Source organism: Danio aesculapii, chromosome 1, assembly GCF_903798145.1.
Source record: "Danio aesculapii chromosome 1, fDanAes4.1, whole genome shotgun sequence".
Classification (NCBI taxonomy): Eukaryota; Metazoa; Chordata; class Actinopteri; order Cypriniformes; family Danionidae; genus Danio; species Danio aesculapii.
In genome coordinates this window covers 42345874-42359820 of record NC_079435.1, presented here as the reverse complement: position 1 = coordinate 42359820, position 13947 = coordinate 42345874, and the positions used below count along the sequence as shown (strand labels likewise).

The 13947-nt window shown below is 36.3% G+C and overlaps 1 protein-coding gene across 2 annotated transcripts in view; it reads right to left on the bottom strand.

The window, feature by feature from the left end:
- Positions 1-986: 986 nt before the first annotated feature.
- tbc1d1 (TBC1 (tre-2/USP6, BUB2, cdc16) domain family, member 1) overlaps positions 987-13947 on the bottom strand; it is a 160588-nt gene continuing 147627 nt past the window's right edge. For both annotated transcript variants that reach the window (XM_056460767.1, XM_056460766.1), the window contains 3 exons: positions 12524-12693; positions 5642-5818; positions 987-2417 (listed from right to left, as the gene is read on the bottom strand). In XM_056460767.1, the coding sequence (XP_056316742.1) occupies positions 2211-2417; positions 5642-5818; positions 12524-12693 (554 nt within the window). In that variant the 3' untranslated portion in view covers positions 987-2210. The remainder of the gene's footprint in view (positions 2418-5641; positions 5819-12523; positions 12694-13947) is intronic.

The window sequence follows — 13947 nt, the reverse complement described above, 5'->3', positions numbered from 1 at the left end:
TACAATCAGACATAAATGAGGTCATCTTCCATCATAGACTTACTGTTGTTAATAAAGAGAACGTTTTACAAGTAACTTTTATTCTAAATCTCTGACCTTATTCTTGAAACAAAAAATGACCAATAATAAGGTGAGAAGTATCAAAAGCGGCCTAAATTAAAATTAATTTGAATACTTATTTTTATACTATTCGTATCCATTAATTTTAAAATGTACATTTTATTTACAAGAGGCTAGAAAAATCATCAGGCTCTACATTATTATTAATGTTATTGACAGTTTTTAATTTAAAACTTCAACAGATTGCTTTATTTTTCTAATGATATGATGGAATAAATTAGTATTTAAAAAATATGTTTTTCTTTTCGTATTTCTTTATTCTAAATCTAAAAAGTGTGGTTTTGATGACCATCTGACAAGCCAATCCAGCTAAAAATAGTGCTTAACGTGTCACTTAAAGGCAGTATTTAATCTCATAATTAAACAGAAAATGTGGCAAATAACTGCAAAAAGGGCTGGCTACAGGCATGTGGCTGCTTTGTGATGCTTAAGCATTGTTTTTAATATCCCTGACACAATTTTGTAGTATATAAAAAAAAGAAAAAAGTCTGCACAACATTTGTTTTGATTCTTAAAAACCTGTTTTTTTCTTTGTATAATATACATACAATTTCATACTACAAACAAACTTACCTTGGTTTCATTCCACCATTGGAAAAAAATCTTCACTTTAAAGAGTAGAAGTATGTGCAGCATTTCAGACACATTCAGTTCTGAGACCTGAAGAAATGCACATCTTGATAATCATTTGAAGTCAAAACAAAAGGCAACACTGTTAAAAATGAAACAAGCAACCGATTCAATAGAACGTCGTACTAAAAAGAGAATTACATGGAATGAAACTGCTCTTTAGAATGCCAAAAACACACACAGCCTATATAAAACCAATGCTATATATCGAGTAAATCAACACAATTCACATCAAACAATTTAAAATGTATGTTTAATGTATAGAATAAGAACAATACTCTCAAGAGAAAACAATAAAAATAGAGCGCTTTTTACCAGTGTCCCTGTCAAAACCGCGAGACAGTGGAATCCTCCAGAAAAGCACAAGGGGTCAAAGGGTAAGGACATATTGTCACGCAATTGATGCAAGACGATCTGTTTTCTTTCCTCAATCACAAACGCACACACCCTCTTATTACGACGTATTTCCATCCGTCAAAATATTTCACGCTCAAAAGACAGAGTTGACAACTCTAGAATGTATTTAAAACAGACTAAGTGCTCTGACAAACACACTAACACACAATTATAAGCACCAACACGTGCGCTTCTTCGCAAAGGAACTTAAGTCATAAAATAAAATCTTGATTTTGGTTCGTTTCCACAGCAGAGCATCCGAATAGCTAAAAACGCCATCACCGGAAACCTCAAAACTCAAAAAACACGCATAACATTGCTAACACAGTGCTAATATGTAAAGCTGTGCATTTGTATGTAAAAGCAAAAGGGACTGAATGTTTTTTAATATTATTTAAGGAAACGCGTCAGTGATATTTGAGTAAATCAGCAGCATTCAGGTCTGAGCTTCCAACGAAAACATTTATGAAACAGATATTTCTGTTTATGGAAATGGAGCTCCTCTTTGGATTCCACAGAAGATTGCGCATGTTTACAGTGTACTGAAGGGGCCTTTTTGGTTTATATTGCACTGGAATACAATGGTTGATTTCCACAAACATACATACACACACACACACACACACACACAGACAGACAGACAGAAAAACACACATCCACACAAAACAGGGTGCAAACATTCATCTGCAGCCTTTCGGACAGCTGTTCAGTGCCTACCGGGGAAGTCAAAAAACACCTCATTTCCACGTTAAAGCCACCAAAATAACAGCAGGGAGTGTTAAAAGGAGTGTCTATTAAAACAGCGAACCTCTGTTCAAAAAGCAAACGTCAGTCAAGCTATAAGAACTAAGAAAAGGAGACTGTTCATTTGAGCTGTTTAATGTTTTGATCTTTAAGGTTGTTTTGATCAGTTCTTGTGAGAGACTGTAAAAATACAAAAACCCGACCCAGTGCACCTCACCTTAAATGGCTTTTTTAGAGGATGTCGGAGCCGAGGGATGTTTGACGGCAGATCTAGGAGTGTTTCATGAAGTCTAGAGTCTGTATCCTCACTGGTACACTTTTTATTGGTTGTTGTTTGTGAGGATTTGGTGGTCTGGGCAGGGGTTGCTTATGCCCAGACTGCTGAGAAGGTCTCTGAGTTTGCATACGGTCTGCTGGAGATCTGTTCGTTCCTGTTGGAGAGTCTTTACTTGTGATTGCAGCTCAGCCTCTCGGTTCACAAGGCCGTCCACACGAGTCTCTAAACATCTGATTTTGGCATGGGCAACCTGATGAAGGACAATTTTAAAAATGTAAACAATGATGTATAAAATATTCGGGTGGAATATCTTACAAAACTTTACACAGTTTCCGATTCTGAATTGAAACTATTTTAAACAAAAATCACAAAAGAAATAAATAGATTTGCAGCGAAACATTTTAGAAACTGGCAAAATAACTATTCGAACTTCTGTTAATGCTGAATTTACAAAATACAAGCACATAAAACTTTAAACGAAACACAACACAACTACACTAGCTGTGCGTTCACACTGAAAGCGGTGAGAGTGTCAAAGTAGACGGAAGTCATTCATTTACGATGGGAGCCAGCTGCGTGGTGCGTCTTTGCTGGTTTTGGGCGTCAAGGAGAGTTGAAATCAAGTCAACTTTATGAGCTATGACGTGGTCCGGCGGCAAGCAATCGTAATGTAGTCCACCACTTCAGAGTATTCAAGAGAACACAGTCATTATATTTCCATCCAAAAAGGTGAATTAATTTTATGTGCAAAACTGGAGTACTGCATAAAAGACGTGCGAATAAAGCAGCGTTTCCATCCAACGAGTCAAAGAGAACAAAATTGTCACTACCTAATTATCTGGTGCCAAATATCAACAGTAAAAAGGGAATTTGCTGCAGCAGAAGAAGCCTTTAAAAAAGTGGGAATCTCATGCTAACTATTCAATTCAATTCACCTTTATTTGTATAGCGCTTATACAATGTAGATTGTGTCAAAGCAGCTTCACATAAAAGGTCATAGTAAATAGGAACAGTGTAGTTCAGTTTATAGTGTTTAAGTTCAGTTCAGTTCAGTTTAGCTCAGTTAAGTAATCACTACTGAGAGTCCAAATATTGAAGAGCAGATCCAACGATGCGCAGCTCTATAGATCCCAAACCATGCAAGCCAGTGGCGACAGCGGAGAGGGAAAAAAAACTTCACTAAATGGCGAAAGTGAAGAAAAAAAACCTTGAGAGAAACCAGGCTCAGTTGGGCACGACCATTTTAATTTCTCCACTCGCCAAACGTCTTGTGCAGAGCTGCAAACTCAGTGGCAGAGGCTGGGAGCTGGCCTCAGCGAAGACTCGTCTGTCTCTGGAGCGTCACAGTAATCAGTCTCATGTTCTCCACTCCTCCATGACCACCACAGTAGCTGCTCCGGATACAGAAACTATAACGATATAGTTCTGGATACGGAACTATAACGATAATATAAAACAGTATTGTTGCTTCAGAATATTTCAGACATGGCAAATATTGGATAAACGGAGCAAAGGCACACCACACGCAACAACTTGATCTTCTGAAAAAAATTTGATTTGATAAAAAGTGTGCAACATTTTCATGCTAAAAAGCATGTTTTTATGTGGGAATGGAACTGATTTGCTGAAATGCTTCAATGGCTCCTTTAAATACGAGATCAGAACTTGACGCTCTCCTCGCCTTCAGTGTTAACGAACAGTAAAAGGCCTGTAGCTCAATAGTATGAGGAGGAAAAAACAAATAACAAAACAACATTTATGTACACTGAGTGAAGGAAATGATAAATAATCTACTTTATCGCATTTTTGGTAAGAAACTATTAAAAGCAAAACAACAGAAGCATTACAAAACAAAACCATTTTGCTATCCAATAATTTGATAACTGCATGAATGACTAATAAACACAAATATTGTTTATCTATAAATAATTTTGGGGTTAAATACCTATTAATATAACAAACAAAAATGGTAACACTTTATTTGATTCAGGCCTCGTTCATTTGCAGAAATTTATCTGATATGAATCAGATATGTGCCCTTATGTCTGCAGAGTAGGCAGGAAGATCAGATTTTCACTTTTCACCCGAGTCGCACATCATTAAAAATGGTAGCGAATGACGTAAACTCAAGACACTTTCATTTCGGAACTGAGATCTGCATAAGTCCCAAACCTTAAACCTCACATACAAGAGGTTTAAGCTTTTATATTATCATGAAGCACAAGTTAATCCATTTAAGTCTGTTAACGACAGAAAGTGAGCGCGAGTGCAACATCCATCGTGTAAACTAATATAAAACGAATTTATACTTCATGAGCATAAATCACGCCATGTACATGACATTAAAAATATCTACTGGATTAAAGTAGCCTCGATTAAATGAAGATGGCCAAATGACAATGTTTCTGTCAGAAACTACAGCAAAACTATTTGAAAAAACAACCCTGCGAACAGACTAAATACAGGACTGGAAAAAGAGCGCTCTTTTATTAAGACAGCTGTCAATCAGCGCTTGCTCTTTTTTTTTTTTTTAATCATTGCATCTTTTGCCATTCAAAAAAAAAATCAAATACTATCACAAAATCAGACCTGACCATCAAGATCTGCTGTGTAAATGCAGCCTAAAGCTCTTTCCATACTGAAGTCCGTAATTTTCGTATGCGTTTTTTTTGTATTCATATTCAAAAAATTTGTCACATACTCAAACCTTTCACACTTAGTCTGATGCGAATTAATTAATCCATTACAAAAATGGCAAAGCATTTCAGAGTCAATTCAAGCAGTGATACTTTGTTCTCATCTCATCTCCAGAGTAAAAAAGGAAAGAGGAATAGTCTAAATATTTTGTTCATCCACTACTGCATTGAGAGGAAGGACAGATCCAAGACCTGCGCTATGATTATCCATAATCCAATGCGAAGTTTATTTCTGGAAATCAGTGGAATTTTGATACATTGCTTGTGATGCTTCACACATTTACTTTACGTACATAAACAAATCCTGAACAGGGACTGGCAGTGCCTATAGACATTATAATAGATGGTGGCCGCATTGACGTATCGAAGCAACGGACTGAAAGCATTTCTATAATTATTGTTATGTCCATGGGCTGTACGTCAAAATTATGGACACACATACTTTTGTCAAAAAGTGTCATAAAAATCTGTAGCTCAAATGACGGCATCCTGTTTTAGCTTTTTGCTTGTATGATGGCTCAAAACAACTCTTAAAGCGATTTTTCAGATGTGAAAAGCAAAAAAATAAATAAAAATTTTTAAATCAAACCCGATTTTTTTATGACAAACAAAAGTTTCGGATGCAGTGTGGCAATACGATTTCGGATCGAAATTTGAATCGAATTTCGGATTCAGTGTGCGGATTCATTGATGCAATGAGAATACATCTTTCATTAGCAAATACAAAATATACAGTGCAAATATAAAAACAGATTCTACTGGTGTTAGTACAAGGCACCTGTAGCTCCTCTAGGAGGTCTAAGTTTTGCTGTCGGAGACTTCCATTGGTCTTCTCCAGCTGGGCCGCTCGCTGGGACTGGCTGAGTGTGGAGGGCCCATCCAAAAGCTCGTCCTGAAGAACATGATATTCCACTTCATAGGCCTGCAGCTGCTTACTGATATCCATCTCTGACACCTACACAGAGACAAGTGCAAATATACAGGATGAGAACCAAGTCAAAGTCAAGTTCAAGCAAGTTTCCTTCTGTGTGTGTGTGTGTGTGTGTGTGTGTGTGTGCGCGCAATTATATAGTCTATATTATGAGATTTAAAAAAAAAAAAAATTTTTATTCTTTCCCAGTGCATAATCAAATGATCCAAAAACAACAAAACAAAAATCATATACCCTTAGGTGCCATTTACACTAAAATGCATACATTTTGTTACAGTTATGCCTAGGGATGCCTCAGTACTTTATTGGTGTTGAATTATAAAAGACCGAAGTATCCATAAGCTCTGACGTTAATGGTTCTGCTATCGGTACTGGAGAATTATTGCTGAATAAACATTATTTACAGTAGCATAATTTAATTGACCAACCTTTTCTTATTTACGATATTTGATATTCGTCTGCACAGTTGGCAATCTCACATGAGAAATGCTCGTGTTTTCACCCAATAGTACAATGGCGAGCGCATCAAGTATAAAAGCCTTCACAGTTCTCAGCTGTGTGAGCGCACTCAGCGGAGGCTCGTGCTAAGAGCACACACAGCTCGTAAGCTTGAGAACTAAAGAGGCGGAGAGAACCAAACAGGTTGTATTTCCTGAGTGGACACCAATAATGTCCGTTGCAACAAACACATCAAGTTCTTTTCTTGTATAAGCGGAAACGCAAGCAATCTAGCTAAGCATCTTTCAATAGTGCATTAACTGCAGAAAGACAATTGAAAAGTTTTCGACTGCCTAGCTAAAGGTACATCATCCATATTGTTATACTAGCAGTCACTCACATAAGGTCTCTCTAAATTAGTATAATATTACTACTTTCATTTGGTTACATTGAAGCAGTATTTTTTCTGCAGTAGCCTAAATAAATCTTAAACATTAAAAATGCTTTTACATTACTGCATTTACAAACAAAGCCTATGAACAGCCTAACAATACACTATGCTTATTAAGAAACTATAAAAAATGCTTATTTTTTACATTGTTAACTGCCAAAGTACCTTTAACTCATTTAAGTGAATGTGTTAATGAAAAATCTTAAACACTATCTGGTTATTTAACTGCATTTTGCAACTCAAAGAGGGTATTTTCAACTGCAGGGAATACAATAAATGAAGAAAGATCCCGACTTCTGCCAGGCAAACATGTTGAGTCATTTTCCTTCAAACCATTGTACATTCTTTTACAGGAAAATGTTTACCTTTTTATTTTACAATTATTAGTTTTGTTTTATTTTCACATTAAAAACATAATAATAAAATAAAGTGTTGTTAATTCTGTTCAATTAGTTTTTTCGTAAAAAAACAAAAACACAAAAAAAAGTGCTAATAGGAGAACCATTAAAGTACCAAACCAAAAAGTGGTATCGATAAAAGTAGTAATACCGTTAAAACTTTAAAAATACCCATCCCTAGTTATGCCTGGTGTCCTCACAACTCTGGCATCTTTGACCTGCAAAAATGGAGCATTTTGAAAACGCTGAAGACTCCATTTTCATTTAGACATGCTGATATTCTCTTATGGTATAGATGGACAGATTCAATACAATTCAATTCATCTTTATTTCTATAGCGCTTGTACAATGTAGATTGTGTCAAAGTAGCTTAACATAGAAGTTCTAGGACAGAACAAAGGACACAAACTTTTATAAAAGGAGGTGTACAGTAGCTATCCACAATTACTCTCTGACTGATTGTTTCCTGATTTGCCAAGCAAGACCCTCTTCTATGACCATTTCACAAGCGGTAGACTGCAAGTATGGATGCAAGCAAAATATGTGCTTGTCCAGTGAGTGTGTGTTTCAGGCTGTATAATGCAGACTGAGACCAAATTTCTGAATCACAAGGAAAACGCAAGTCTGGATGAGGAGCGTTTTCATTCTAAAGAGCAATTTTGAAACGAAAATGGCATCTTAGTTTGTATATGAGCTCTTAAACGGTTCCTATTTTACCCCTTTTAAAAGATGTAAATCAAGTCTTTTGTGTCTCCAGAATGTGTCTGTAATGGTTTAGCTCAAAACACCCGCCAGATTATTTATTATACAATACAGAATATGCCCATTTTGAGCTCATAGCAGTGTAGCTGTTTTTGTAGCCTGTACCTTTAAATGCAAATGATCTGGTTCTCCCCGCTCAACATTTCCACATGCATATCTGCTTGTCATGCGTTATTGTCAGATAAACAGCAGTCAGTGATAGAGACGGAAGAAGAAATCCAGCTCATTACACAAAAATACTAAGTGTCAATATGTGTCACACACAAATGCAGTTACAAAACTTGAAGTACACACACGCGCGCACACGTTTAATGACACTATGCGGCTGTGGTGATTCCATCGGTTAAGAATTACATAGTGATTTTAACTGCTTTACTTTATTGCAATACACAACGGTTAATAAAAACAGGCTGTGTGACTGGTGAGGAATGATTACCTTAAATGTACATTGGCATGTAAGTGCTAATGTTGGCATGCGTGCAACAGGTTGCCTGGCTCTGTTTCAATTGAAATAACTTTCCTCACTTTTGCAACAACATCTCTATTTATGTGTGATAATGCTGCAAGGCGGGGCAACCTGTCATTCATGACACTACATTAATGGCAAACCACAATCATTCAACCATACAATAAATTCCTGCACTGTTTTTCTTGTTCGACAATCAGCTTGACAGCTATTCCTCAAACTGGGAAAGTTGAGACCGTCACATCTTTTGTACCAAAAAACGAAACTATTGATATATAACGAAATATCCTATTGATCATTAAAGTAGTAATTCACATAGCAGTGGAACATACATGTGAACACTTTTCTCTGAGCTTGCTTTTAAAAAATATTTTAAACAGTATTTAATATTTTTAAAAGATACGATAAGAAATCTATATGGTATAAAAGAAAGCATTAAAAAGAATAAATATAATAATAATAACTGTATGTAGTAATAATAGCAAAAATAACGACTGTAGCCAGGGTTCCCACTCTTTTTTTCAATGACTAAAATAGGCCTATACTGTATATATCTCTTATAATGAAAACAAGGTAATGTTGTGTTTTAGATATTATTAAACTTCTTTGAGCTTGAATAAAATATATAATCATGAATTTAATCCCCATTATGAAACCAACAATGGATATTTTACCTCAGATTTGAAAAGCAATAGCACAGAGCCTAAAATCCAGGCTGTTTCTCAATTCCAGCATTCTCGTGGAGAGCGTTCTTGCCAGGTTACCTCGGAAGAACGAACTCGATAGACCGTGAGAACACAGAACGCATCCTCTGAGAACTGAGATGTTGCGTTCTTCCTGATGGTCACGTGACCTTCACGCATTTGTAACGGAAATTTATTTAAACATTACAGCATTAATGCAACGATTTATCATTTTTCCCCCCTTTCAATATATATAATATGCACAAAAACCTTACAAATATACTTTGCACAATACAAATAAAACAGATTTTAATATGAATTTCAGCAAATAAACACCCTTAATGTGTTCATGTCTCTATTAAGATTTTCATGTTAACCGTCTCATTTAGAGAAACTCCTAAGATAAGTTATATCTCTGAACTTTAATAATAAACAGCTATAAAATGCTGCGGTAACACTTTATTTTGATGGTCTATTTGAGTATTAGTAGACTTTCTGCTTAATATCTGATGATACGGCTCTCTCAACAGACATTTAACTGACTATACAAAATTTTTTTAAGTACATGCCGACCTACACTAATCCTAACCCTAACTCCAACCTAACAGTCTACTTATAATCTATTGAGAATTAGTTGCCATGTAACTTAAATGGTCAACAAACGGACCATCAAAATAAAGTGTTACCAATGGTGTGCTTCCCACCTCCTTTATTCAGCCGTAATTAGGCCTGTCACATTAATCAATATATCGACTTTTCATGCAATAAATGCACATGACCTCTATAATTTTTGGTCACTCAATATTTATTGTCCATAATGTTAACATAAAAATTAATGTCTTAAAAATTTGAGCAGATTACGCAGCTTCTGTCATTTCATCTAATCTCCGTTAGAGGTGTGAGGGACACCCTTTTTAACTAACAGGTCAAGAAAAGGTGAATTTACACATTTTTCCAGAAAACAAAGTAAACTCTGTCTCAAATCTGCAGTCCTCTTTCAGAAAAGCTAGAATTCACTAATAACATTAAAGTCAAAAGGACATTTACATCTGTTTTTTTGTGCATTGATTGTGTTTATGCCAATGTAAATCGTGTTGTAGGATCATTAAAGAAACAGGCATAAACTGGTCTTAAAATGACAATATCACTTATCACAATAATTTCTATGACAATATATCGCACAACAAAAATGACATCGTGACAGGCCTAGCCGCAAAGACTTCTGGGACTTCTCAAGCAAGTTTGGCACACGCGTCTGCATCGATGCATCTTCGATATAATGAACACACCCGGGAACTTTCACACATCTCTGTTCTTGCGGTCTTGAGTATTGGAACTGAAGTTTCGTGGTTGATGACGTTACACGAGAACACAAGGACGCAAAACGTATATTGAAAAACAGCCCCAGTCTTTGAAGTGATGGTTAAGCCAAAGCTCTTAAAATTTCCTGCCATGTTTTCCTTAGTTAACAGGTACAGCTTGGTAACTGAATTTGAATTAAGTTACTGCCGGTTGACCAGAGGAATATAATATAATATAATATAATATAATATAATATAATATAATATAATATAATATAATATAATATAATATAATATAATATAATATATCAGCACTGGTGAGAGGCGTGCGTTGTGCCTTAGTGTCCCACCAGAGCTGATATACAGCCATATCGCACTGCTACGAGTGTGATATTGCATTTATACAACAGTTCGATGGCACAATCATGTATATAAAAAACAAAATCAAACAGAGTCTAAAAAGCCTTTTGTATTAGGAACTACTTTCTTCCACCATTCATTCCCATCTGCAGCTGACGTCAGAACAGCAGAAGTCGTTACTAATTCACCAATGTCACTTTAGAGCTAGTATTTGAATGATTCTCTAGCGTAATGTCTAAAGTGATGACAAAACAGGTGATTTTGCTCACATTTTAAGATTATAAGGCTGAACTTGACATGAAATGCCCTCCGTCTACAGAGATATCTTCTTACAGTGTTCCAATCTACAGTATTTCTCTGTTGCAATCGGGATATTACAATACTTAACCCCGAAAAAAGCAGCGCAATAACTATCAGACTGCTGTTGTGTTTGCGATAAGGAAAAATAAGGAGGGGGTGTTCGGGGGTGAGGTTTCTGAATAACACTGATGAGAACTGGGATAGGAAAGTAACTGTATTAAAATAGGCACTGTCATTATAAATAAACTGCATAGTTGCAATCTACATAAAAGAGAGAGATCGACTTAGAATATCACTTACCAGTTTAATAATGATTTGATCAGCTGTAGTTAGAAAACACGCTGTTTTAATATTCTAGCATAAGCTTATTATGCGGTCCTGGCGCTATCTTGTGGATAGACAATGTCAACCGTCTTTGGCTAATGGACGCCGACGCGCTGTTCCTCAGAAATTATAAATATTTCAAAATAAGCACTATCCTTATAAATAAACTGCATAGTTGTAATCTAAACAACTACATTCTCGACTAAAAAAGGCTCAAAAGTACATTATGTTGTCCAACAGCTGCAAAATTTATCTATTCTAAGCATAATCTTATTATGCGGTTCTGGCGCTATCTTGTAAATAGTCAACATCCACCGTCTTTGGCTAATGGACGCTGATGCGCTGTCCCTAAGAAATTATAAATATTTCGAAATAAGCACTATCCTTATAAATAAACTGCATTGTTGTAATCTAAACAACTACATTCGTGACTAAAAAAGCCTCAAAAGTACATTGTGTTGTTCAACAGCTGCAATATTTGTCAAATTGTAAAGTGTCCTCTTGTTGCTGTATGTGGGCGGAGTAATAGAAAGGTGAAGGGTAAAGAGGCTGGACCAGTGCTGTTATTGCAGAATATCCTACGGTTATCAGCCAATCTAATTCAAGAACCAGACAGAACTGTTGTATAAAATATGAAATAATATAATATAATATAATATAATATAATATAATATAATATAATATAATATAATATAATATAATATAATATAATATAATTCATTCTCTCCTCTGAAATGCCTGTCACTTTATGAAGTTATAAAAATGTTCCTGCTTTAAAACTATACTACTCAAAAATAAAATATCTGTAGGTTTGCTTAATCCTCATGCAATGCTGTTTTTACACCTAACGTATGTTCTTGCTGCTAAATCTTTCAATTGTTATATCAAATATCAATATCTTGGTAAATTTAGTTAAGATACACATACACCTGCATAGACACACACACAAACTGAACAACACCCATGCTTTACTAACTCCAAACTATTATTTGTGCCAAATTCACGATCAAACTAGCACTTATGCAAAACCACATATGAAGATGAACACGGGACACACCCGAGCGCGAGCATGTGTTGATTGTGTAGGGAAAGACAAACGTATATTGGTGTCACCGCAAAAGCACAAACAAAACCCACACCCAAAAGCGGCACTGCCTTAACACTTAGAGCAAGTGAAAGTGTGTTTGAGTCGTGTGTCTATTCGGAATGCAGGTATGGCACACTAGCATTGAATCATGCACATTACCTGATTGATAGTTTTCTCCATTTGCACGAGGCCGAGGTTGGGTAAGGTCGTTTTGATGAACTCGACGATCGCCTCCAGATTGTCATGTTGGAGAATCAGAGGTTTGTGGCTCCCGAGAAGACTTAAGGCCACTTTGAAGATGACCTCTGACCCCTGAAGAAACAGCATGTCTGCAAGACATAAAATCAATAAGTATTGTGTTCAGTTTGCTAGAAGAAATCCAGTTAAAGATGTAATCTCAGTGAATGTATGACTGCAATGTACATTTACTAGCATTTCCTATACAAATACAGTCCCTGACAAGTCTTGTCGAAATAGAGAAATACCTGCTATTAACCTGACTTTTAATTACTCAATTGGTGTTAGAAATAGCTCATATGAAAAACTAAAACCCTCCCGAGTGATGTTTAATGCACTAAAATAAATAAGTTTCTTTGGAAAACAAAAAAAAATAATTTTATCAAGACAGAAAGGTTGAATTCTGGCAAGACAAATGTTTTGTCGCCTATACAAAATGAACAAATTTAACGCAAATACAAAAATATGTCAGCAAATTAGGTAGTGGTGCTGTGAGATCCAAATTGAATATCTTGTGTGAGCTTGAAGTACTGCATCCATGTAGTTTGGCAAGGATTCATACAATTTATTGATGAAGTCATCAGGAATAGCAAAGAAAGCAGTCCTGCATGCCTCCCAGAGTTCATCAATATTTGTTGGTTTCCTCTTTCATCCTACTCCACATATGCTCAATGATGTTCATATCTGGTGACTGGGCTGGTCAATCCTGGAGCATCTTGATCTTCGCCTTGAGGAACTTTGATGTGGAGATGGAAGTGTGTGATGGAGCACCATCCTGCTACAGAATTTGGCCTATTTTATGGTTGGGAATATAAGAGGTATGTAAGATTTCTTGGTATTTTAGACTATTGATGTTGCTTTCCACCCTGCAGATCTCTCACATGCCCCCATACTGGATGTAACCCCAGACCATGATTTTTCTGTCACCGAACTTCACTGTTTTCTGAGTGAATCTCAAATCCATGTGGGCTCCAGTAGGTCTTCTGCAATATTTGCGGTGACTGTGGTCTAATTCAACAGAATATTCATCTGAAAAAAATCCACCCTTTGCCACTTATCTAGCATCCATCCCTCTAGCAGGCTGTGGGCCTTGGCAAATGCCACACGGTTTTTCAATTGTCTTTTGTTAAGTGCCGGCTTCTGGGCAATGATTCGGCCATGGAGGCCATTTCGAGACAGAATCCAACAAACTGCTCTGGTTGACACAGGGACTTCAGGTGACCAGGTCTCGTAAAGCTCTACTGCAATGGAAAATGGGCTGGCCTTGGATTTTCAAGCCAACAAACAGTCCTCTCCAGCAGTTGTCTTGCGGGGTCTGCCTGACCTGGGCTTGTCAAAAAGGTCTC